This window comes from Pyrgilauda ruficollis, unplaced genomic scaffold (assembly GCF_017590135.1).
Source record: "Pyrgilauda ruficollis isolate IOZ18807 unplaced genomic scaffold, ASM1759013v1 scaffold6, whole genome shotgun sequence".
Lineage (NCBI taxonomy): Eukaryota > Metazoa > Chordata > Aves > Passeriformes > Passeridae > Pyrgilauda > Pyrgilauda ruficollis.
Window position 1 is genome coordinate 15,403,820 of NW_024527710.1, and position 26,742 is coordinate 15,430,561.

Below are 26,742 nucleotides of genomic sequence, written 5' to 3' on the forward strand. Positions count from 1 at the left end.
CAGATACGCTAGGTGACTTTTTCTTTTTAGGAGATTTTGATGTTCAATCATGCTGCTTTTTTGGGATGAGCATACATTCTTTTTTTTTTTTTTTTCTTAATGTAAACAATTAATGTGGTCCAGACAGAGTTTATGTTCTACACAGGAGATGAGGGAGAACATCCTGCTTTCACCACTAAATCTTTTGGAATTCTGGATGAAAGTGTCCCTTGAGTGCACCTTGTCTCCCAGCCCAAGGCACAGCTGAGCCTCAGAGGGTGCATTTGGAGCCGTGCCCCTCACAGCCAGCATCCCTCCTGTGGGGATGTGCTCCTGGGGCCAAAGGCAGCATCCCTGGCTGGTGAACAGTGTCACCAAAAGGAGGGATCCCCCCAAGGGAGCAGCATCACAAGCAGGACATACCCCAAGGGCAGTGCCACCCTCTGATGGGGACATCCCTGGGCAGGTGTGGCATCCCTCACAGCAGAGAAGGGTGCACCTCAAGGACACTGTGACCCTCGGGTGGCTGTCACTCCAAGGAAAGTGCCACCAGCACCTCTCCGATGCATGCCACACCAAGCCAGGCACACCACAGGGAGAGTGTGCTCTGAGGGCCACGTCCCCACATCAGGCAGGTGTACCCCCAAGGAGGGAGGAGCCCAAGGGTGGCACCACCCCGAGGAGGGTGTCACTGCACTCAGGGAGGGTGTACCCCGAGCACAGTGCCACCAAAGGAGGCTGTCACCCCTGGGGTGCATGGCAATTGAAGGTGCACACGGAGGACAGCGACACCAGAGGACGATGTCCCTTGTGGCAGATGCTGCTCTGAAGGGCTGTCACCCCAGGCAGGTGTGTGGCAATAGAGAATGTACCCTCTGAACAGTGATACCCCCAGGCAAGAGTCTCTCTACAAGGATGCCACTCCCGGCAGGTGGATGGCAATAGAGAATGCACCCCGGGTACAGTGTCACCCGGGGAGGGTGTCACCCCAGGCAGGTGCCTCTCTAAAAGGATGTCATCCCCAGCAGGTGGGTGGCAATAGAGAATGTACCCTCTGAACAGTGTCATCGGGGGAAGGTGTCACTCCCAGGCAGTTGTGTGTCACAGTGTACCCCCTGAACAGTGCCACCGGAGGAGTGTCACGCCCTGGCAGGTGCCTCTGTAAAAGGCTGTCACCCCCGGCAGGTGGATAGCAATAGAGAATGCACCCCGGGTACAGTGTCACCCGGGGAGGGTGTCACCCCCGGCAGGTGCCTCTCTAAAAGGATGTCACCCCCGGCAAGTGCACTGTTCAGGTACCCTATGAACAATGTCACCGGAGGAGTGTCACTCCCCGCAGGTGCCTCTCTAAAAGGATGCCATGTCACCCCCGGCAGGTGTGCAGCAAATAGAGAATGTACCCTCTGAACAGTGTCACCCGGGGAGGCTGTCACCCCCGGCAGGTACCTCTCTAAAAGGATGCCATGTCACCCCCGGCAGGTGCGTGCCAACAGAGAACGCGCCCCGGGTGCAGTGTCACCCGGGGAGAGTGTCACCCCCGGCAGGTGCCTCTCTAAAAAGATGTCACCCTCGGCAGGTGCCTCTCTAAAAGGATGCCATGTCACCCCCGGCAGGTGCGTGCCAACAGAGAACGCACCCCGTGTGCAGTGTCACCAGGGGAGAGTGTCACCCCCGGCAGGTGCCTCTCTAAAAGGATGCCATGTTGGCACCATGCAGGTGCCAACAGAGAACGCCGCCCCGAGCAGTGTGACCCGCGGCGGGCGTCACCGCGGCAGGTGCCGCCCCGGTGGGTGTGTCCCGGCAGGTGCCCCCGCGGCGGGCGCTGTCCCCTCCCCGCCGGTCGCACCTGGCGGCGCCGGGCGCTCCCCGCCCCTCGGGCCGCGCTCCGCTCCGCTCCCCGCCCCGCCGGGCCGGCCCTGTGCATTGTGGTCCGGCGGCGGGGGGCGAACATGGCCGAGAAGCAGAAGCACGATGGGCGGGTGAAGATCGGCCACTACGTGCTGGGGGACACGCTGGGGGTCGGCACCTTCGGCAAAGTCAAGGGCTGAGTACCGCGGCCGCGGGCGGGGCCGGGCCGGGCCGGGCGCGCCCCTCGCCGCCGCCTCCCTCCTCCCGCTCCCGCGGCCTCCGCGCCGGCATCGCCTCCCTTCCTTCCCTCGGCTCCGCTCCCTTCCCTCGGCTCCGCTCCCTGGGCGGCATCCTGGCAGAGCCGTGCCCGGGGCACACGGCGGGGAGGCGGGCGCTGCCCTCAGCGGGGATGCGGCGGGCGGGCGGTGGGAGATGCGGCGCTCGCCCCTCGGTGGTCCGGGCTGTCGCAGCCCCCGGAGCCCGTGCTGCGAGCAGCACCCACCAAAACTTTGCTGCCGCGCTCGGAGGGAGGCGGTGGGGAGGCTGGAGGCGCACCGGCATCCTGCCCCTCCGTGCCGGGAGCGCGCTGCTCGCTGCCGCCCTTCCCGAGGGGCCGCCGGTGCTCCGGCGTGCTCTGGAGCCGGGAGGTTCGTGCTGCTGCTCCGAGCATCGCCCCGCTGCCCCGAGCGGCTTCCGCGGGGATGAGCCCTGGGCTCCTTCCACCTGGGGAAGGGAAAGCTCCAGAGCCACCTGAGAACCTTCCAGTGGCTAAAGGGGCTGCAGGAGAGCTGGAGAGGGACTCGTGGTGGGGCGAGGGGAAAGGCTTCGTGCTGACAGAGAGCAGGGTTAGGTGAAATTCTTCCCTGTGCGGGTGGGGAGGCTCTGGCGCAGGGTGCTCAGGGAAGATGTTCATCCCTGGAAGTGTTCAAAGCCAGGTTGGACGGGGCTTGGAGCAGCCTGGGATAGTCAGAGGTGTCCATGCCCATGGAAGAGGGAGGGATAAGATGAGCTTTAAGGTCTCTTCCATCCCAGACCATTCCAGGATTGTGTCAGGCTGGGGCTCCATGCAGGGATTCTTTGGCCAGTCGTGCCAGAGCAGCCAGCTTACATCCCGAAGGCTTTGCTTTACCTGGCTGTGAGGTTTGCAAATATTTGTGTTTCTTTTTTCCCTGTGGATTCTGCCATTACGTGCAAATTTCATTTTTTTTAAACAAGATACTAAGAAAACCAGAAAACCAACAAAATTCAGTTTCTAAGCTGTGCTTCCCAGTTGGAATTTGGTTTAGCTCGAGCTGGGGGAGCAGCTGTCCCACTCAGTGTCCCCCCACCCACTGGGATGTGGCTGGGCAAAGGGGTGCTGTGCCTGCCCTCGGTTCCTGGAGTTTTAAAATAAACCCAAATTGACAGCAGATGAAAGAAACCACCACAACCACTGCAGCTAAGTCCACCTGTGGCCATTAATCACGCCCCTAAAAATATATTGCTGTGTTTAATCCCAAACCACAAATTTACTGTCTAAAGAATTATCAGAATAAATACTTCTAACAGTAAGGACCATTTAAATCACTCGTGTGTACTAGCAGACCTCAGAACTGCTCCAAAGGCAGGTTTTTTCCTTGCAGATCAATTTAAACCTGCCAACAATAGCCTTTTTTCCCCTTAACTAGCACAAATACCCCCTACCCCACATATGACCCGAGTTTGGTAAAAATGGACATTTTCCAAAGAAATATTCCAAATAACATAAAAGATTTCCTAGCTCAAAATCCTTTATAGGTGAGTAGAACACTTTATATTATTTTTCCCTTAATATTTTGCCTACAACTGACAGGTGAAAGTTTGTGCTTGAGACTGGGAACTGAAATGAAGAAATGGAATCTCCCATTTATATGGAATTACAGCATTTTAATCGAATGAGCTGTAGAAAAACTTGTATTCACATGAGAAAAGTAGAGGGTTTTGTTGATTGATTCAAACATTGTGTATTGGGTACAATAATTGCTTTTTCAGGGAGAAGTCAGGTGCCATCAGTGACGTTTCTTGTTGCTGATGTATTTTCTTAAAATTCTTAATTTCTTAAAACCTTGCACCAGGTTTTGGTTTTGGCCCTTTTTGCTGCCTTACTTGTCAGAGTTAAGAAATCATAATTTACAGTTGTTCAGGACTATTGTTATTAGGGACATAAGAAATGGAAATGAAAAGGAGGATTGGCAATTGGATGGGAGTGACGTGGGGTACAAACCAGAGCCTGAACTCATGGCTGGAGCTGAGGAGTCATTTTGAGCCATCAGGAGCCAGAGACACGACAGAAAAAGTCCCTGACTGGGTCATCAGGGAGCTGATCCTCCTAAAAACTGCAAGATGCTGTTTTGTTTGAAGCCATTTCCATTTCTGCATCTCATTTACAGAAAGTCCACACAAGGCACAGAGGGGAGCAAAGAGGCTGGCAGCTGAGGGCAGGATTTTGGTGCTAACACTGAAATTCCATCTGGAAGTGGGGATGAGGACCCAGCATCTGTTAGAAGAGAGGGAGCTGATGTGGTGGATGGACAGGAGGTGTCATGTCAAGACTTGGAGTTACCACACAGCATTTTTACCAAATATAGTTATTTTCCCCTGTCGTCCAGGCCAAAGATGATTTGCAGAAATTAGAATTATTTGCAGAAAAAAAAAAATTCTAATTTGCAGAAATAGAACTGTAGAGGTCTTGGATTTGGAAGTTGAGCAAAGCCTTGGAGGAAGAAGATGGCATCTCCTTCCTAGGGGGTTAGCAAGAACAGATGAGACAAATTGTGTTTGCTGTGGGCACGTCCCACCCTGTGGGTCCCCAAAAGCTCTGCTGTGACCACAGTGAGGTTCACAGTAGTAACCCAGATATTTTCTCCGTGTGATGCCACCCACAGCGTCCCTGGGGGCCTCGGTGGCTCCTTTCCCTGGCTTGTTTGCCACAAAAGTGACAGATTTGTGGTCCCTCAAGGGCTGGCAGTGCTTGGGTTGTGTTTGTGTCACCTCCATGGGCTCCAGTCGGGATCAGATCCCATTTTTCCCAGGCACTGTGGCATTGCTGCTGAAAGACAAACTTGGTGTCAGAGGGAAGATAAACTAAAGGAGACTGAGCAGAGGAAGGGCAGGGAGAGGCTGGGACAACACACAAGCAAGAGGCACTGGGGCAGCATTAATACAGCATTGCTAAATATATGCTTTGGATGGATTTCATTTTTAACTTTGGGCTGAGATAAGGGCCAGCAGAGCTGATAGGGAAGGAGTTTCCTCACCCCTCCACGAGCTTCTACATTGCCCTGAAGCATTTGCAAAAATGTTAACTGCTTGTGCTGCCTGAGCTGGTAGGATAAAGAAAGTGATGTAGAAAGCCATGCTGTCAAGGGGTTTTATTTATTATCTGTGCTCATGGTGCTATAATCACTATTCCTCCTCTTTTTTTTTTTTTTTCCCTTTTATAAAAATAAGTAAATGTTAAGAGTCTCCACTTTTTGAATCTGGGGAGGCAGTGAGAGGGAAGGAGGTGTCCTCACCCCCAGCCAAGGCCACCACTGCCCACCCTTGTGGTGAGGATCCTCTTCCATGCCTGTGGGAGACCTGGGACCTGCCCCTCACTTCTGGGATGATCCTGGCCTTCAGAGACAGTGCCTCTGTGGGCAGAGGGAGGGCTGTCCATACTGCCCATGTCTAAATTCCTGCAGTTCAGAGAGCCCTCAAAGGCTTAAAAGTCTCCCACCACGTAGGAAATTGTGTTCCCTCTTTGTCTCTCTCTCTCACCGAGTTCAAGGAGGCTTACCAAGTCACTGGGGACAGAAACAATAATATCTCTGTATCTAATGCTTACTGTAAGCAAAAGATGGATTACAACATTGGCTGTTTATTTTTAATTATTAATGTGTTTGTGCTAGCAAACCTTCGCAGAGTTACACATTGTTTGTCACGGATGGGAAAGGGGATGAACTATTTGGCAATAGTATTAAAAACAATAATTATTCATTCTGGGCATGGCTTTTTTTTTTTTTCCCCTAGTGTATAATAAAAAAATTTCAAAGCATATGCTGAGGCAAGGCCAGAAAGCGTTGTCCTGAAACAAAGGGTGGTAGAAATCAGGGTTTTCCTCCTAGTTCAGTGAAAAAACTTGGCTTTACCTCCCTGCAGCAGTGCCCTGCTCTTCTCTTCCCGAGGATTCACCAGGGAAAATGCCTCCCTGGACTATTTACAGCACTCTCCTTGCACTGCACCAGAGGAATTATCTGTCTCCTCCAGCCCTCAGCTAATCCCTAAATTGCATCTCTGCTGCAAAGCTGAGTTTATTTTCATTCCATCATCTAGCAGTTTTAAGTATTACGAGGAATAAAATGGACATGCAAAGTGGTGCTTTAATTTTCAAGGGCAGTGAAGTGTTTTATTTTTAGGATGCTCTTTATTGAGGAAAGAATCTCTGGCAGGTCTTATCTGGTGGCTAATAATAGTGACCTGGTGTGCCCTGAGTGGTGCTGCCCTGCCCTTCTCACACCTCCTGCTTACCCCGGGTGCTTCTGATCAGCTCATTAGGGCTGCCAAAATTACAGGCTCTAATAATGTAATAACAAGGTTTGCTGGCAATAATTAACTCCTTGCACTGGAAGGGTGATGTTGGTAATTAGAGAGCACAAATATTTACTGTAAGCAGGTTTTTCTGTGCAGGCTTTAGGAAACCATCCGTGTGTCACTCTGTTGAATATCATGTTGGAAAATACTGAGAAGGGGCAGCTTGGTTCTGAGAACCCTTTTTGGGAATAAACACCACATTTTTAAGCCTTTTCTGCTCTCAATTTCTATATAAATCTTGCTTCCTGGGGGCTTTGTATTTTTTTGTGTGGTTTGTTTATTGATAACAAATGGATCCCACGCTGAATTAGTTTCACATCATTAATTGCAATTTCCCCAGTGACAGTGGGGCTGCTCCTCCCAGTTTATGGGTATGATTTTTCCCTGAGATAAACATCAGCATCTCAATGCACCAAGTGCATTTTTAAAAAAAAACCCATATTGAAGTTTGCATCTTTCCTGAAAGCAGAGTTTGCTCCTGCAGTCCAGCAGTGTTCCTGCAGCTTGTCATCAAAGCAAGAAGCACGCTGGGGGAAGTATAAATAGAAATTCATTTTAGTAATGCAAATCCCGCAGTCCTATTTTGGGCAAGGAAAATCCCCATACCATTTTTTAAAAAAAGAAGTGTGATGGTCCAGTTTTGAGCCTGGGTTTGTGAGGGATTTTGTCTACCAATGTGTTATGGCAGAGATTCTCCTCTGCCATTTAAATATATCTGTTTCTGATTAATCTAGCTTTTACATGCTATAAATCCTTGCAAATTAGCTTGGGGTATGACCTCCTCCAGCAACTCACTCTTCTGTTTAGTGGAGTGTTTTTGGCAGATAAGTCCCCTCTCTTCTGCCTTCTATGACTCCACTGGGAAAACAGTGAGGAGACAAAAACTTCAAAATATTTCACACCCTCATCTTCTGCTTTTTTCCCCTTCAGAAGTGGCTTTTTGCTTATAGTGCCCTAAACTGCTTGTGTGAACCCTGCTGCACTGTTTAGTGACTTTGCAATGCTCTCTCTCTCTGTCTAATAGTTGGTGAGCACCAGCTGACAGGGCACAAAGTGGCAGTGAAAATACTGAACAGGCAGAAAATCCGCAGCCTGGATGTGGTGGGGAAGATCAAACGAGAAATTCAGAACCTGAAGCTCTTCCGGCACCCTCACATTATCAAGCTGTGAGTACCCTCCCTGCCACGTGTGCAGCTGCTCCTCTCTGCACAGAGACCCCTCACACGCAGCTAGCTGGGTTTCAGGAGATGGATTAGAGCACTAAAAATTGTGTTTGGTCAAGGTTTTGTGTGTTAGATGATCCGCTGGCACAGCTTTTCCAGAGAAGCTGTGCTTCCCCGTCCTTGGAAGTGTTCAAGGCAAGGTTTGGATGGGACTTTAAACAACCTGGGATAGTGGAAGGTGTCCCTGCCCATGGTCTTTAATGGTCTTTAATGTCCCTTCCAACCCAAACCATTCTGTGATTCCATGAATTGCAGCATGGTCAGGCTCTGAGAGTGAAACCTTGGCCTCCAGTCAATAGGATTTATGTTTTAATGGACTGATTAGCCAGAGCTTAAAAGAACATATTTTTTTTTTGTTCCAAAATTTATTATTCAGACATAAGTTTTGACAGTCTCCACTTTGATGAACCTGAGTTGGGGTCGTAAATCAGCACCTGCACTGCAGCCTCTGGGATTCCTGCTCAATCCCCAGCTTGTGCAGCCAGCCCACATTAATGAGGCACTCGATAATATCTTTGGCATTCCTATAAAAGAAAGCTGTTGAATGGTAACTGCAAGGGTAAGTTGACATTTAGGTCAGCCTTAAAACTGGCATGAGATATAGCAAATACCTGGGACTTAGAGGCAAGGGAAAACAAATTCTCCCTACAGTTAAATAACTAACCATGCAGCAACTGTTGACTTTAGAGTAACTTCACAGTTCCATGGATTTATTGGAGAACAGATTGGTATTATTTCATGAAAAAAGCACCAGCAAGACTCCTCAGCTGTGTGCCCAGCATCCTGCAAGTCAAATCCTGTTCACACATTTGTCAAAGCAATAAAAATTAAATCCAGTTTGACAATATCTGTGTCCTGTGATACGTGTTGCATTCATGAAATACGGTGATAAAGATGTGAGGAGACTGGGGCACACAAACCTCTTTCAATAAGTTTTTAAATGTATATAAAATAAATATTGGGGCAATTAACAGTAGCTTAGATGTCTGGGTCCAAAGCTCTTCAGAAAAATGAAGCTGATGGTATTGATCTTTATGGGAGTATCCCACATTCCCTTGCCAGCCACTGACAATTGCTGAAATCTCTTTGTTTCAAATTACAGTCCTGTAAAAAATAATGAAATTCATCTGAAAAAAACCCCAAAACAACAGCAACAAAACAATGAATTTGAAATAAAAGAGAGGGAGGTCCCAGCTGGTGCTGCTGTGAATTCCTGGGGCTGCATTGACCTCAGCTGATCACTGGCAGTTTGTTCCAGCTGGGACACTCAAATGTCTTTGCTGCACTCGGGGAACATTTTGAAGGAAAATAGAACAAAATCAGCAAGTTGAAAGTGATGCTCTGGGTTTTTCCCCCATTCTAGAGAGATTTGGTATTTGAAAAATAACTTTAGAGGGGAGTCTCCTTTTTGTTTCTGTACCTGTCCAGAGGAAGTTCTCTCTAGTGCCTAGAGCTCTTTATCTTTTTTTTATTTTGATATGAGGAAAACCAGATGGATCCTCTCCTTGCCCCCAGCTAACCAGGACTTAATTTCTAAAGCTGTTGTTGCAGATCTTACCCAAAATGGAAATTTGAAAGTCAGTGCAATCCTAAATGTGGTAAGATTGCCTGGCAGATATTTCAGAGGATTATTTAAAGGGCTGAAGGAAGATCATAGGTCTGGAAAAGAGGTCCTTCCACAGACAAGTAAAAATTATATTGTAAACAAGAGACAGCTTTTCAGGAGTGGAAAGCAGTTAAAAATATAAGATCTGAAGAAATCCTTCTTTGAAATGTTGATGTGGAATTAATAATCTGTTTAAAAGCCTTTCCTTATTCCTAATTATGTATTTTTTTGAAAATCTGCTTGTCTTTTTGAAGGTACCAGGTCATCAGCACACCAACAGACTTCTTCATGGTCATGGAATACGTGTCCGGGGGGGAATTGTTTGATTACATCTGTAAGCATGGACGTGTAAGTGCCAGTCCCAAGCACTTGTGTGGGTGGAGGAAGGTGTTCTGGAGCAAAATGCCTGCCCAAGGGAGCACAGTTAAGGTTAAGGCCCAAAATAGAAGTTGCTTCACAGCAACCCCATCTGGGGTGTCTCATACCGGCTCACACGGAACTTGTTTGTGAATTTTTGCAGCGTTCTCTGGTGTATTTTTCATCCTCAAACCAAAATATACAAGGTAACGTGTTGCTTAGGGCAAATATTTGGAAAACTGGCTTATTTTTGTGATTTTTAGCTATGGGTTGCCTGTCAAAACCCCCACGATCAGCAGCAAATTTATGGCATGGGAGGGGAAAACCACTTGGTGTGATCTCCATTCCCAGACCCCCCTCTTGGTTCCATGTCAGGTTCTTTGAAGAATTTTCAAGGATGTGGCTTATCTGAGCAACATTTTCAAATGCCAGCGGTCCCACTGGGTATAAATCACTTGTGAAATGTGAGATTTTGGTTAGAAGGAAAATCGCTGGTGTCTGCCCCATGGAGCAGTTGCAGGGCAAGGAGGTAAAAATGGGCCAAAGTGGACATCCAGAATTAAGGGTTCAGGTGAAGGATCAGCCCATCACATGTTCCCTCTGTGTGCTACAAAATCAATACATTTACTGCAGATTGGGTTAGATTAGTGTAGTGGTCAATGGAGCTGACTCAGTTTTCTTTTCTATGTACAGTTCTGATTTCTCACACATTTTACCCATCTAGATCTTTTCAGTGACTGATTTGGATCTTTTCTGATAAACTCAGTTTTTCATGAAGGGAGTCTTTTGGAATTAATCAGTAAAAATAATAATTGAAAATATAGTTTCTCTGATATATCTCAGACAACTTTATTAGCTACACAGGTAATTAAAATCACCACAGTATTCCAGCTTCACCTGTTGCTTCCAGAAGAAGTCCATGAGGAATTGCTCCCAGCAACATCCTCTGTGGTTTTTTGTCCAGCCTGGATCTGTACCAATCCCATTGGGACAGCAGGCCATTGTCTGATAGGTGCCACCTTTAAATTCTTGTTGACATCTCACCTGAACTGAGGTCTCACCTTCCATCTCAGGGCTGTATCATTTTCAAACACTGGCACACTGTAAAATGCAAGGGTGAGAAATCTGCTTTATTTGCTGCTTCTGCTCTGAGGCACTCTGGGATTTTCCCTCTGCACTCTGGAAGCTTTTTGGCTCCTTGCTGAGTGAAACCTTCCCCTGCCTGAGTGCACACCGAGCCCCAGCGCTGTTCCCTCTGCTGTCCCCACAGGTGGAGGAGGCAGAAGCTCGACGCCTTTTCCAGCAGATCCTGTCTGCAGTGGATTACTGCCACAGGCACATGGTGGTGCACAGGGACCTGAAGCCAGAGAACGTGCTGCTGGATGCACACATGAATGCAAAGATAGCTGATTTTGGTATGTGACCCCAGCAGCATTCCAGAGGCGCGGCCAGCGCCGCCGGAGCGTGGCCGTGGAGCGGCAGAGCCTGCTGCCCCAACCACCAGCACCTGGAAATCCCACACTTACAAACACTGCCCTTCCTGCAGCAGCAGGGATTACTTGCTGCAGGCTGCTCCTGTAGTGGCACTGAGAATGGAGCAGAGAGGTAATTTGTAAATCTCTGCTGTGTTTGAGTGTAATCACCCAACGTCAAATTTACCTAATTTGTGTTTGGGGCAGGCTCGGTGCAGCTAATTCAGGGTGAGCTGGCTGTGTGTGTTTATTTTCGTGCATGTTCTCCCTCTGTTTGGCCATGTGCTCTTGGCCTCCGTTCATTTTACAAACCAGCAGTAACAGGAGTCTCTAAGTGGCATTAGGGATTGAAATCCATTAAAATACCCGGGCTACCAACTCTGTCCTGGTGAGTCCTTTCTAACAATGTAAATCCTTCTGAAGATTTACTCATTTCGCAGCTCCACCCAGTTGCCATATGAAGTGAGTGCTCTGGGATGAATTATTTCTCTTCTCCTCCATGCTCTGGGATTTGCAATTTAGAGGAGCAAAATTAGCCTGGAGTGAATATTTCTTGGTTGGATGTGAAAAAAAACCAACCCAACAAAAAAATAACAAACAACAACAGCAATAATAACAAAAGTAACAATTTACAAATCAGGTCAGAGAAGTCTGTCTTAATTATATCAACAGTTCCCTTCCAAATATCCCACTCCACTTCCCTGCCTTTTCTCTGTGTGACATAGGGTCCAGCATGTCTGGACCTTCAGATCAAACATCAGTGTATAATAAGTATTTTTTATTTTTTTAGGACTGTCCAACATGATGTCAGATGGTGAATTTCTACGCACCAGCTGTGGTTCCCCAAATTATGCAGCCCCTGAAGTCATCTCTGGAAGGTGAGACATTCCATTTCTCATCAGAGTCTATGTGAGCACATGGAGTTTAAATTTGTTCTTGGTATTGGAAACAGCTTTGCACGTCTAGTAAAAGTAGCTGAATCCTTCCAACCTGGATTTTGTGCTTGGGTGAATCTGTTGGCAAAGATCTGAAGGTTTTCTTGCTTATTTTACTTCTCAGTAGCTGTAATAGCAAACCGTGTTTTGCTACAGGTGTTTACTTTGGAGGAATTATTAATACCAGATGTTGACTGTTTATATTGCTAATTAAAGAGGGTGAAAATGACTCTTTGGATGCAAATACTGAGGTTCCAGGTGGAAAGGCTTTTCCAGGCCACCCCCTCCTCTCCTGCCCACCTGTAATATAAAACACGGTGTTAACGAGGAAAACCATTCGCTAACAAAAGGAGCAGGAAGATCTTTAATCCCTTCCCAACACTGGTAAAGAAAATACTTGTCTTCTGGTTCCTTAAGCTTGGGGTTTTGGCTGTGGCAGTAGGCTCAGCCTTCAGAGCTTTGTTTTGAACTGATTCATTGAATTGACAAACCTCCTCTGTGGTTGCATCTCTCAGCATGAAACATCTGTACAGCACATGGAGTGTTGGGCACACCCCACGAGGCTGAATTGGACTTCCACGTGTTGATACAGAAGTGTTGCCTCCTATATTTTGCTGTCAGGGACAGAAATTATATAGAATGTACATTTTGCACTAATTCTCTCTGTAATACCTTAGCAAAGATTGCAAATACAGATTTTCAAATTTTCAGTCCTCTGAATGGTCCTTCAAACTGCCCATCTCATTATCTGCCCCTTATTTATTTAAATCCCTTTTGCCATGAGCTTTACTTTTCCTAATCCAGTGTATTTTTGCCTATATCTGTAGGTTTTAAATAGAACATTTTGTTCAGAATGTGTTTGCTGTGATTATGATTATTTTATCCCTGTGTACACCAGAGCAAGTGTTGGCAGAGCATCCTAGGAATTAGACTAGCATCCAAAAACCCTGTTGTGACTACAGCTCTGTGTGTGAAATGAAACCAAGTAAATCCTCATTGTCAAGAAGGGGACAAAGCCAGAAACTACTGGGATTCCAAAAAAATAGTATTTCCATCTCAGTGAAGGCCAGACACATTTTTCAATTTGTATAGGAGAGAAGGCACATGGCAGATCAGCAAGGAGGATTTAGTCCTTGAGTGTTCCCAGGATACAGGCAATGAAGTTTAGTAACAACAAAAGTAAGAAGGAAAACCAAAACCAAGCCCACGTGTTGCACTTTTTGGCTGGCTGCAGCTGCATCCCTCCCTCATCACTCCCACCTGCAGGCTCAGGCCTGCCTGAGTTTCATGGCCCTGCTCAATGTGCCAAGCTGGCCTCTTCTCAGAGCTGCATTTTGGGGGGACAGGCACGGCCCACCCTCTCTGCCCTGCTGGGGGCTGTGTGGGGCAGGGGGGAGCTGACTCCTGGCTCCTGCTGCCTTCCCTGCTAGAGCACAAAAGCAGTAGAGCGTGACAGCTCAGTTTTCAGAGCTGTAAAAGTGCATCTCATGTGAGCTTAAAAGTCCAAAAAACTGCTCAGGCAGTGCTCTTATCAGCAAAAAAAATCAAGCTTCTGATCTGTGGGAGTTGGGCATGGAGGCAGAGCATCCAGCTGAGCCTCTGCCATTCCAAAATGGCTTTGCTGCTGCCCCTGGCCTCAGCAGGGAAAGTCTCACCCTTGGAGAAGCAGACCAGGTGTTTTGGGGGTGTTCAGAGAATGGTCACATGCATGACCAGCATGATTTCTCTGCTGATGTGTCTGCAGTGATGCTTTTCAGGAGGATCAAGTGCAGGTTTCATGAAGAGACTTCTGTAGTTGCATTTCAACTTCTGTATTTTGGCTGGGCCTCACAGCCCAAGGGCAAGTGTTGCCTCCCAAAATCTCTGGGGAGGCATCAGATGTAGCAAAAAGAGATGAGCAGCAGCAGCAAAACTGTATTAGTTGGGATGTCCTGAGTTGGTGGTGGCAGAGAGCACATTTGGCAGCTTGTCAGAAGCGGGAGCATTTAGATTCCAGCACATCAAAAATAAACACTCAGAGACAGAATTATCTGTTGCTGCTTGATCTGCCTCATTCAATAAACAGAAATTTATGGGGCAAAGTAGCAAACAGCCTGGCAGGGCTCTTGCAAATGTGAGGTTTGGCTTTTTGGAGAGTTTGGTGGAGGCAGGGTTGTACACAGGAGTGTGGGCAGCCAGTGCCAGCCCTGCCATTCACTTCCCTGAGCAGTTTTGGCTGAGGCACATTTGGTTTGGGGGGAGCCACGTGAGCAGCCCTGGTGTGGGCTGGAGCTCTGTCCTGCTGGAGCTGGCAGGGGGTCCCCCCACCTGCACCCTGATTGAGGAGAGGGTGGGGGTGACACAGAGCCTGGGGAGAAAGTGGGGGTGACACAGAACCTCCATCCTGACTGAGGAGAGAATGGGGGTGACACAGAACCTGCATCCTGACTGAGGAGAGGGTGAGGTGACACAGAGCCTGCATCCTGCTTGAGGAGAGGATGGGGGTGACACAGAGCCTGAGGAGAAGGTGGAGATGACATAGAGCCTGCATCCTGCTTGAAGAAAGGATGGGGGTGACACAGAGCCTTCATCCTGACTGAGGAGAGGGTGGTGGTGACACAGAGCCTGAGGAGAGGATGGGGGTGACACAGAGCCTGCATCCTGCTTGAGGAGAGGGTGGTGGTGACAGCTTTCTCCTGCCCTTGTCCTCGTGCAGGCTCTATGCTGGCCCAGAGGTGGACATCTGGAGCTGTGGTGTCATCCTCTACGCCCTCCTGTGTGGCACTCTGCCTTTTGACGACGAGCACGTCCCCACCCTGTTCAAGAAGATCCGTGGGGGAGTGTTTTACATCCCTGAGTACCTCAACCGCTCCGTGGCCACGCTCCTCATGCACATGCTGCAGGTGGACCCCCTCAAGAGAGCCACCATCAAGGACATCAGGTGGGCTGGGGTGGGCTGGCTGGCTGTGGGGGTCACTGGTGACTGTCCTGGGGGTCACCTGTTAGTGGGTGGCAGGGTGGTTTTCAGGAGTAGTCAGCTAATCCAGATAGTTCTTGTCCCAAGTGATTCAAGGAGCAGCCCTGCACCCCTTCTGTGCTGGCTGGAAGTGGGTGATGATGAGCAGGATGAGGATTTTTTATATATATTTTATGTGCAAATATTTAAAATTCTATTTTATTGCATTATAAACTAGCCTTAAAAATCTCTTAACAGCACTTAGCAAAACGAGCTATAGCATGCAATAATCCCAATAATTTAATAATATCCAAGAACCATTTTTCATTACTATATTTCAAGGCCATGTCCCTATGGGTACCAGATAAAGGGGGTAATCGTTGTACTTACTGTATATCCAAAAGAAAAGGGGGAGAAACCCAAGAGTTACTAACTTAATATGTAAATATTGGATGTATTACATCTAGCTATGTGCTAAGCATGAACATAAACTGTATTAGGGCTTCCAGAAATTCTCAGGTTCTTAATGCATTTTCAATGGATGGCCTTCATTTTACCCTTCAAGCAAACCCATGCAAACTTCCTTTTTTATTCCTTAATTCCTTAGGAAGAGAGGATTTAATTACATATTAGAGAGGCAGCACATGTGGCAAGATTGCTGTCAGTACATAGAACCTATAGACTATGGAAACCCAGTGCACTGGGAATATTTCTCTGTCTGCTCTGGGGTGCCCAGACCCCCAGGGGAACACTGACTTTGACCCTCATTCATGGAGAAAGTTTCCCAGACTTCAAGATAGACTGGAATCCACAAAAGTGTGCAATAGACTATAGAGAGTAGTGTAGGTGTATCACTTGGTGAGAAATTCAGGCTTTGGGATTTTTAGTATGTTGTGGATGGAAGCAAGATGGAGGGCACAGGGTGCTGTCCTGGGTTTCTTCTTCATGCTTCTTCCTTCTTCATGGGTTTGGGTGGCATTTTGTAATTGGGCAGAACAGTCCTCACTGGGGGCTCTTTGGGATCAGTTATTGGGTTAAAAGGGAAAATAATCTAGGTGTCAGTTCTTCATTGGATAATTTAGTCTTAAAAGACCTTATAACAAGAGATAGCCATTTTGTGCCTTCTAATGAAAAGCTGCTGAACTCACAGTAGTGAGACTGTTTTACTGGTAAGAAATAATAAACACCTGAGTCCCAACATGAACTACTGTCTCAAGTGCCTTCAATGCAGACCCAGAGAAACCCACAACTGGTACACCCACAATCGACAAGGCAGTGTGTGAGTTTTAGACACTTAATTATCATTCACCTCATTGTAAAGTGGTGAGAATTGGGTATTGGACATGGGAATTGGGTAGGTTTGATGCTCTGTATCTCCACCAGGCCCATGGGAATCCCAAAGTGTGAGACCCTTGGAAGTGTTGAGGTCTTCAAACCCAGTTTGCAGAGTGCCATCGCTGTCCCCGTACCGGGCTGGGCTTTGCTCCCCGTTCATCAGCTGGAGTTCACTCTTGGCTGGTGGTGGTTCCCCCATCTTCACAGCTATCACAGCGAGGCTCCCCTCTGCCTTCCCCAGGGAACACGAGTGGTTCAAGGAGGAGCTGCCCAGTTACCTGTTCCCAGAGGACCCTTCCTACGACGCCACGGTCATCGACGACGAGGCGGTGCGGGAGGTGTGCGAGAAGTTCGAGTGCACCGAGTCGGAGGTGATGAACAGCCTGTACAGCGGCGACCCCCAGGACCAGCTGGCCGTGGCCTACCACCTGGTCATCGACAACCGCCGCATCATGAACCAGGCCAGCGAGTTCTACCTGGCCTCCAGCCCTCCCACCGGCTCCTTCATGGACGACAGCGCCCTGCACATCCCTCCGGGCGTGAAGCCGCACCCCGAGCGGATGCCGCCGCTCATCGCCGACAGCCCCAAGGCTCGCTGTCCCCTGGACGCCCTCAACACCACCAAGCCAAAGCCCCTGACTGTCAAAAAGGCCAAGTGGCACCTGGGGATCCGCAGCCAGAGCAAGCCCTATGACATTATGGCCGAGGTGTACCGGGCTATGAAGCAGCTGGACTTCGAGTGGAAGGTAGGGAGTGCTGGGGTGGGTTTCCAGCATCCTTTATCCCATAAACTCAGGGAGCCCCACCTGTTTCCAGACAAATGTCCCCACCTGTTTCCAGACAAATGCCCCCACCTGTTTCCAGACAAATGCCCCCACCTGTTTCCAGATAAATGCCCCCACCTTGCAATCATCCCTGCTATTCCTTGGTAAGGCAAACTCACTGAATTGAGGTGCCAGCTGTGCTTATTTGTGCTTATCTGTGGTGTTTCTTTCTGGTGTGAAATATGGGGTTTCTTTCTGAGAGCTTCAAGACTTCTGCTGGGAAGATGATTCTGCCTTGTTTGGCTGCAGGGATAAGAGGAGCTGTTCACATTTCTAATTTTAGTGGCTAATTCCTTGCGAGGTCATCTCGAGTGCTCCTGAGCAGAGGAACTCTCATTATTTCTGCCTGGTCCTGTCAGGACAGAAAGGGTACAGTACAAATTGTCCTAAAGGATGCACAGATGAGGGGCAGGGGCCCTTGGGTGCAAAATTTGTATCATTGATATGGTTGGTGGCTTTTTCCTTGATGGAGATGCAGCAGTGCTCTCGGACCACATGTCTTTTCAGACACTTATTGCTTCTTCAGTTTAGGGCTCAGCTTCTTGATTTAAATCTAGATGTTTCAGCTGATAGTATTCACTGCAGGTATTTCTCCAGGGCTGTGCAACATTTAGTCACAGACCTTTTCAAAGTTGGAATAATATATCCCTAAGTTAGCCCTGCAGCTCTACTGCTGTGCCTGACTCCCCAGATCCTGGTGCAGCCCCTGAGGTGAGCTCTCCTGGCTCGTGGCCTTTGGCAGCAGCATCATGTGAGCACTGGGAGCCAGGTAAGGAGAATTTCAGCCCAGATCTTCATCACCAGAGGAGCTCCCCTCCTCCCTCCAGGTCCCAAGCATTGTACTGTGTGAATTTCACTGTTCTGCTTCTTTAAAACCTCCTGCCTCCTCCTTATTTTTGATAATAATGCATGTTTAAAACCAAGTAGCTTCCAGAAACCCCATTTCCCTGCACCAGGCAGGAGATGGACCTGGCCAGGTGCATTTGCCCACACCAGCCAGACATTTTTTAGCTGCAAGGTTTTACAGGGAGTGAACAAACCTGCTGTATTTCTGCTACAGCCTCAAAAACCAACTCAGCCCAACATCTCTGAGTAGGCAGCAGAGCTTATTTCATACAAGGAGGTTTCACAATAGCCTTTCCCACCCTAAGAATAACTTCAGATGTGACTCTTCATCAGAATTAACTCCCCCATCCACGCAGTTTCTTCATAAATATAGCATCTCATTGTAAATGAGATGCAGCAGATTGTGAGGTGGGAAACAGCAAGGGGAAATACTCAGCTTGAGACTGATCTAGAAGCACTGGGTTTGGCTGTGCTGATGGGAGAGGCTGCTCTGCTCTGCCCAGCTTGCCCTGATTTCACAAGTACTGTCCACGAGTGGACTTTTTGTTTCATGTGGCCATGGCTGCTGCTGAGGGAGGAGCAGACATCAGTTTTGTGCCTGGCAGGTGGGTCCCTGCAGCTTCCTCAGCCAGCAGCTGGTGAATCACAGCCTTAAGAAGAATATTTAAAGATAGGAGGAAACGAAGCCGTTTGCTTCATTTTATAGTGGTTTTCCTTTTGAGAAACTGTTTTTTCCCAGAAGATATCTTGCTCATATTTAGAAAAAATAAGGAAAGAAGTGTTCCTGTTGCTGCCTGGAGTCTCCCTGCTGAGGGCAGTTTCCCCTTGCAGGTGGTGAACGCCTACCACCTGCGGGTGCGCCGCAAGAACCCCGTGACCGGCAACTACGTGAAGATGAGCCTGCAGCTCTACCAGGTGGACAACCGCAGCTATCTGCTGGACTTCAAAAGCATCGATGGTGAGTAGGAGATGGAGAACACGTAGAAGGGCAAGGCTGGAAGTTTAAGAACCATCCCCTGCATTTTGAAGCACTTACATCCGTGTCATTTCAGCAGAAGCCCTTCCGAGCCTTTTGAACTCTGCTGCTGTTCCCATTTCATTACCACACCCGCGTTGCAGCTGCCGAACTAATCCCACTTTTTCCTCTCTTCTCCCTTTTTGTTGGCTTTTCAAGACGAGGTGATGGAGCAGAGGTCTGGCTCCTCCACGCCGCAGCGCTCCTGCTCGGCCGCGGGCTTGCACCGGCCGCGCCTGAGCATCGACGCGGCCGCGGCCACCGAGTGCCAGTCGCTGACGGGCTCCCTGAGCGGCTCCTTCGTGGGCAGCATCCCCTCGGTGCCCCCTCGCCTGGGCAGCCACACTATGGACTTCTTCGAGATGTGTGCCAGCCTCATCATGGCCCTGGCCCGCTGACGGCCGCTCTGCGCACTGTGAGGATCTGCGCTGACTCGTCCGCCCCCTCCTTTCTCTTGCTTCCTTGTTCTTCCTCCTCCTTCCCTCACTGCCCCACAGAGCCAAGTCCAGGCCCAAAACATGCCCCCTTCTAGCAAGGCACCAAGGAAATTAACGTAATTTCTCTCCTTGTGCCTAGTGAAATGTATCCAATACTGTTTTTTCTTCTTTCCTTGTGAACCCCATGGGATATGTTAAGGCTGTAAAGTAACGAACATTATCACTGAGTTTTTGGAAAACACCTCCCCCCTGGTTCATCCTGAGGTAATGGAGGCATAACCACACTTCCTGCAGGGAGTTTGGTGTTTCCTTGAGGCTGTGCAGAGCAGGGGCAGGCTGAGCTGAGCCAGGGCAGAGGGGTTGACCAGGAGCTCTGTGAGGTGGAGTGGAGGGTGATGAAGCAGCTCTGCAGTGTTCACCCCCAGGTGCCAGCCTCTCTAACACTTTTCTCCCCAAAGCAGCAGCTGCTTAGATTCTTCTGCACTAGTGCAATATGACCTCCCTCCCCTCTCTTTTTCCCTCTGCTGAAGATGGGCAGGGAAGGTGGGATGTGCAAAGGTCCTGGTGCAAACCTGCCATGGGGAGGCCACTCTTTGCCGAGGAGCGTCCCTAAGGCACAGTCTTTGTCCCTGTCCTCTCTTTGCAGAGGAGTGTCCCTAAGGTGCAGTCTTTGTCCCTGTCCTCTCTTTGCCGAGGAGTGTCCCTAAGGTGCTTTATTTTGCCCAAGGGCTCCGCACAGCACTGACCTGCTCGCCACGCTCGGAGCTGAAGGCAGATTGCCTTTTTCTCACCTCCCTCCAGCCTGCTCCCCCTGCCCTGCCTCACCACGGGCCCCAGGGGCTGAATCCCAGGCAGGGTTCAGGTGAGCAGAGGACAGGATCTGGATCACCCAGCTGAGAACCCGGCTCTTCCCCCGAGGGCTGGGATCATCCCTGATGGGCAGGAGCCATCAGAGGCGCACAGCTCCGGAACACTCACCTCTCACCTTTCCCCTAGGACACTCTGCCTGTTGTCACCTCCCCAAAATCACTGCCAAATCTGCCTTCCCTGCTGCTGGACACTCACTGCCCCTGCCCAAGGGCTCTCCTGTCCTGCTGCCCACTGGACTGTGACCTTCGCTGCTCCGCTGACCAGGCAGGGACATCCCAACCCGGAATTTTACTGTTCCTTTGCTACTGGCTATCTGAAGGATTGGATTTTATTTTTTAAGATGAACTGCGGGGATTTTTAAGGTTAAATTCTTGTTACCCAAGGGTAAACCCTAATGCATGTGTGACTTCTTTGTTTAAAGGAGTTATTATTTTTTATTACACGGGATTAAGCTAATGGGCAGCATTGGCATCTGCTTGGCTTTGACATGGTATTTAATTCCATTTACTTGATTATGAAGTAACAGTCTAATCAAGGAACAAATGCTTTATGAAAGCTTTGCCAAAAAAAAGTTGGGTGGCGGGTTTGGTTTTGTTCTGGTTTTTTTTTTTTTTTTCATTTTCTTTTGTGTTCTGTTTTAAGAAACAAAGCAAAGAACTTTTGCTGGTCCCAGGTATGCAGTCATTCAACTTGAAAAAAAATGTAATCTGTCTTTTTGATAGCTTCTTATGACCCCCTGAGGTATTTTCCTAGAGTTTTGTTTTGTACAGTTGCACTTTAATTTATACTTTCTGCAAGTTTGTATGAGAAGCAAGGAAGAGAACAACAAATTAAGCCTTTTTTACTAATCATTTAAGGTAATCAAGACAAACATGGGATATTTTTGCCATCTACTGGCAGTTAAATGGACCTTTTCAGTTTGAAGTCCCTTTTTTAAAAAAAGAACCACAAAATTGCCTTACTTTTGTTACAGATTGTGCTTGGATCCTCACTAACGTGACTTTACAGCTGCAATTTTTCCAGAAGCCGCACAAAGTAGAAAGCTTCCAAAAAAAAAAAGAAAAAAAAAAGAAAAAAAGTCAGTTTTGCTGTTAAGCTCTTGAACATTAAATCCAGCACAGCAGTGGTTGGACTGTAAGAAATACTGGAAATATTTGTAGTGCTCCTAGGTTTTGTAGCAAGCCTTTTATTACATCATGATTATTAAATAAGTACTCTGGGGTGAGGATGGCTTTGGTGCTGTGCCTGGTGGCTGCCAGGTGATTTGTGTCCCCAGTGCTGTGGTGTGAGTTTGGATGGAGAATCCAAACTCCTGCATGCAAAAAAAACCCCAAACCCCACCCCAGAGTCAAAGCTGAGGAGCACCCAGCCCTCCAGCAGCTTTTGGATCAAGGCTGAGATGAGCAAAAATGGTTTGGGGTGATGGGGATGAGCCCCTTTGCAAAGGAGCAGGAGCAGCTGTAGGGCCAGACATTCATTTCCATCCAGGAAACAGCAATGAGTGAAACGTATTTCAAATGTTAAAGGCTTTTCAAATCTTCACTCCCAGCTGAGCATCTTGCCAAGTCCTGGCAGCACCTGTAGCCCCCTTGATAAGGGGCTGGTGTGTTCCAGTGTGGGGCTCAGGAGCAGGTAGATGTACTGATGTCTTTTTTCAAATTGACTCTTGTCCTCTGGGATTTCCTGCCCAGCAGAACTAATAGTATTAAGCAGCAGCAAATGCCCTTGAGAGGAAATATTTGCTTCCTGGAGGCAGGTGGGATTTCTAGGTTGTAGAATAAGCCCCTTGTGGCACTTGGCATCTTCTCCGACCCGTGCAAACATTTAACTGCTGTGTGGATCTGCAGAACCAGTCCTGCCTGGAGGGCAGTCAGAGTTACTCAGCTTTCCATTTGGAGAGACACAAAGAGATGAAGCACTTCCCTGCTCAGGGTCAGCAGAGGCAGTGGAGGGAGCAGGACTGGTGGAAGCACCTCCCCAGTGACCACATCAGACTGACTGGTCCATCACAGCCTTGTCCAAATCCGTGCTGCACTTTGGAACACCCTGAGGACTTTCACTTCTTTGTATTATTTATTTTACCTTCGAATAGGCTGTGTTCTGTTTCCCAGCTGCAGAGGAGCTGCTGACCTCCAGTTACATTTTCCAGAGGAAGAGTTTGACTTCCACACTGTTACACTGTGGTCAGCTCTTTTTGAGTTATGCTGGTACATGCACAAGCATCGGGAAAAGCAGGGTAGACAATATTTGAACTACAGAAACTTGAATTACTCCAAGTGCAATTCTTCAGAAGCCACTGAACAGCTGTGCTTTGCAAGCCGCGAACTCACCCAAATTTTGCTTCAGCTTGAGGGGGAGAGAGACAAAATGCAAAGAGTTCAGATAGGCTCCAACAGAAACCTCCAGCTCCTGGATGAGTTAATTCAAAAATACCTTTGCTTGTTCTTGTTGGAAGCTATGTATATGTAAATACTATATATGCATACATGCATATATATATAAAATGTAGGTGGCATCCCTGTCATTGACCTCTCAGCTTTATTCTTCCAGCAGGGCAGGTGTGTGCCCTGGACACTGCCACCCCTCACTAATCCCAGCCTCTGAGAGGGCCTGGACAAAGGGAATGCTATTTTTACACCCTCTTTTAGGTAAAGCCCATGAGTAGCTTAGCTCACCCCATCAGGCTCGGCATGGCCTTGGCCAGGGATGGGAGGAGCAGTGGCATCAGGAGCTGTGAGAATCCTGCCCTTCCACCCCCCTGGCCAAAGCCCTGCTGCTGATGGCTTTGGGGCAGGTGTATTTTCAGGAGCTGGAGCTGAGCAGGTAAAGGCAGCAGGATATTTTTTTTTTCCCCCCTTCAACGGGTCAGAAATGCATCTTCAGGTGTGTGTCCAGTTCAGCATTTCACAAGGTGTGTACAAGCACAGGGGAGTACATGGGCAGTGTTGTAAAAACGTGAGCCAGCTGGTTCGTGTGTGCCGTGTGTGCGTTTCTGTGTGTGATTATAGTGGCATTCGTGTTGGAATTGATGAGGTTTGAACAAAATAACCCTTCTGTCTACTCCTTTTCATTTCACTGCTCTTTGCTGTCAGCGTGCAGCCCTGTAGGAGGAAGAGGGAGCTGTGTGCAGGACATGAACTCGTGCCTTCGCTGCGCGTTGGGACTGCTGCAAGTGGCAGCTTTGTTTCACGAGGTGCACAATTTCCCCAGCTCATGCAGGATCCCCCCTCTGAGACATGCAGGCCGTGTTTCTAAATACTTGAAGTACCATTTGTTGTGCAATTATTTGGCTTCACCCTTTTATTAGCTGAGAGGAGAGAGGGAAGAAGAATCGCACATCTGGATGAGCCAAGCCAACCCCCTCTCGAGCTCCTGCTGTTTCTTTCCTGGAAAGTTTTAGGGTCTGGTTTTGTTCCAGGTATATGATGGACCTTACTAGAGTCACCTTTCTTAAGGTCTTACTTTGGTATGGGCTTTTCATTTAGTGCTTTCCTTTGGCTTCCTTAGCCCTCCCCTTACATATCCCTTTTTCATCATTTGCTTATTAAAAAAAAAAAAACAAATGCAACAGCTTCTTGTAATTCTGAATTCCCAGCCTGCCTCCCGGCCATGGAGTTAATGATTCAGCCAGAGGTACCTCAGTCCCATGCCTGAGAGGTGAACTGGGTTTCAGAGTTCCCACATGACAACTACTGATGGAACACTGACTTTTGCAGAGGGCACACCTGGTATTCGATGCACAGATCTTTGCTCATTTTAATCGTCAAAATTAGGAGAACTAGACTGTGAATCAGAGCTCTACCTGCAAGCACGAGTACACTTTTGGTGTTAGAAAAAGTCTGTTTTCAACAAAAGCCTTGAAGTTCCTGCTGAAGCTGCCTTAATTTAAAAATCAAAGTTTATTTGTAAGACTCATCTCTGATTTTTTTTTTTTTTTTAAGTTTGGAAATAGTTTATTTATCCTCATCTCACAAAGCTGTGAAGTAGATTCTGTAGCCATGGTAATATTTATTCTTGTTGCTGAAAGCATGTTCATGTGTTCTGTATCATGTTATATTCACGTGGTTTGTACCTCAATGCATTTGTTTTGTTTTTTTTCTTTTAGAGCACAAAGCAAAACTGAATCCCAGGATTTCTGTGGTGTCCTTGGCCCAGCATCTCTGGGCAGACAAACCTCAGCTCTATGAGAGAGGTAAACTGGACTTGTCTACTGCAGTTCTTAAATTCATACTTTAAGGAATATTTATGATTTATAATATTATGTATTTATAATTTTAAGAAAAAGTTCTGAGTAGAAGCATCCCTTCAAACATATCATTAACATGAAGCTCAGAAAAAAAACCCCTGAGCTCTGTAAACACTCCATCCTTCTCGATATTTTCTATTTTGTCAGCTGAGGGCCTGGAGAGGGTTTTGTTTCCCAGTTCATGGCTGTAGTACTTTCTGTCATGGAAGGGCACAGAGCCCTGGTTCAGTTTTGTCCTTTGTGCATCAGATAATCACAACGAAGCCTTTTTCCTTCCATTTATGGTGTGGAAAGTGTTTCTCGGTGTACTGCACTGCATGTGATAGCCGTCTCCATGGTTGACATTTGCACTTTAATAAACTCAGAGATGAAAAGAGATAAAAGCAACAAATCCTTTGGATTTCCTTACTGCACGGTCCCTTTCTGCAGGCTGGGGTTGGTTGGTGGAGTTTCCCTCTGGAGATCCTTGCACATCCCAGCTGTGGGACCGCAGATGCCCCCAGGGCTTGGTGGGGGGCAGGGGGTGTAGCTAAAATTTCCACATGAGTAATTTAAACAACTTCCCCAACCCAAAATCCATGCCAGGAGCCAGGCTCGTGTATTTATATGTGCTGACTCAGATCTTCACTCCTTACAGCAAGGAGTAAAGAGGGAGAAGCATTTTGAAGACATCATGCAAAAATAACCTTTCACTGCAGAAAAAGTGCTGGGGACAAAACTGGGCACCTGTTTCCTCTGTGCCTGTGATGCAGGAGGATGTAACTCCAGTTCAAGCACACAGCTGCAGGGAGTGCCCCAGATCTGTCCCTATCCTATCCCCTTTTTACACAATTTCAGTTCTCCCTCAGGCTCATCAACTCACAGCTGTTATCGTGATTATTTCCCCTTTGAGGAGAAACGTGGAGGAACAGGGCTTAACACTCACATGAGAATTATTCTAAGTTTTGATGTGGTTAGGATGTACCAATGAGACTTGTAAAGAGGGAAAAAAAAAAAAAAAAAAAAAAAGGATGAGTTTAATTTCCTGACCAATCTCTTGACCTAAATATAGCCAACCTGTGGTTTAATTGAGGAAATCGAAGTTGCTGTATCTAAAGCATTTTTTGTATTATCTGGAGTCAGCCCATAGCAAGCTCTTTTCTTCTTTGCATGCACTGGAATGTGTCCACGAGGAACAAAAAGCATTTCTAAGGGTATTGCAAGGCATCCTTGCATTAAATCAGCTGCAGTGCAGAAGTTTGTGTTTCCCAGGGGTTTGGGCACAACCCCACAAGCACCAGGATTGGGGCTGCATCACGTCTGTCACAGGATACAGGGGGAGATTCCTAAAAATCCCTTCGTTTAAAATAAGAAAAACTTGTTAAATAACTTCCTTGGGAGGCAAAAAAGAGCTTGCACATGTGTCTAATACAGAATTTGCCCCCAGTGCTTCCAGAGGGGGTGATTAATAGACTTCATGAGTTGTGAACGAGTGCTGGCAGGGAGGAGGATGAGGAAGGAGTGGAGGAAGGGGGTGTTTTCTTCAAGGTTTTAATCCTAAACATCACCATGGAAAAAAAACCAAAACCTGAGGAGAAACTGTCTCCAGCACTTCCCTGGGGCCAATTCCCTGCAAAGGGATGGAGGTGAAAGGCACAGAGCACGTCCCAGCCCGTGCCAAAGCCAAACGCGCACTCCAGCTCCCCAAACTCTCCCTCTCCACCAGAAAAATCCAAATATTTGGGCTGGCAGGGCTGCAAAGCTGCGCATGCTTACAGGGGAGTGCTTTATTTATTTTTTTTTGCTGCAAGGATGGATGCAGGCCAATGCACTTAATAGTAACCACATGGTAAAATAAATAAGAATGGCTGTATAGACTTAAAAGTAAATGTTAAATATTTGCTCTGTTTTTTTTTACTGATGTCTCCTATGCCAGCTTTGAAATGGCCCTGTGGCAAACAGCGCTTTTATTTTTCTTAAGCCTGGAACATTTAATAATTTCTAATTAAAACATCTTACATTTTTAGGATATTTATGAGCAAACTGATATGGGCTCCTAAAATATGCCAGGAAGGGGTAAAAGCTGTACACTACAGTCAGATTTAAGGGTTTATTTTCTTTCAAAGCCATGTAAAAACTTTATCCACATTTATTTTTCGCTTTTGAAAGGTATCTACTGAATACATGGAGGAGAAGCCATTAGCAATTTATATTTCTCTTCCTACATTTAGGGGCATTTTTCTGA

The 26,742-nt window shown here is 47.7% G+C and overlaps 1 protein-coding gene across 3 annotated transcripts; it reads left to right on the forward strand.

Moving 5' to 3' along the window:
• The first annotated feature begins 1,870 nt into the window (after positions 1-1,870).
• PRKAA2 (protein kinase AMP-activated catalytic subunit alpha 2) lies at positions 1,871-24,905 on the forward strand. Of its 3 annotated transcripts, none has more exons than XM_041483151.1 (9): positions 1,871-1,997; positions 7,442-7,583; positions 9,501-9,594; positions 10,874-11,018; positions 11,866-11,953; positions 14,706-14,930; positions 16,522-17,026; positions 18,782-18,908; positions 19,125-24,905. In XM_041483151.1, exons 3-9 carry the CDS (start codon positions 9,535-9,537, stop codon positions 19,361-19,363), a joined length of 1,389 nt encoding a protein of 462 aa, XP_041339085.1. In that variant the 5' UTR covers positions 1,871-1,997; positions 7,442-7,583; positions 9,501-9,534; the 3' UTR covers positions 19,364-24,905. The 3 variants fall into 3 exon arrangements, with proteins under 3 accessions (XP_041339085.1, XP_041339084.1, XP_041339086.1); XM_041483150.1 differs by having other exon boundaries at positions 1,894-2,022; XM_041483152.1 differs by having other exon boundaries at positions 1,920-1,958.
• Positions 24,906-26,742: the final 1,837 nt, after the last annotated feature.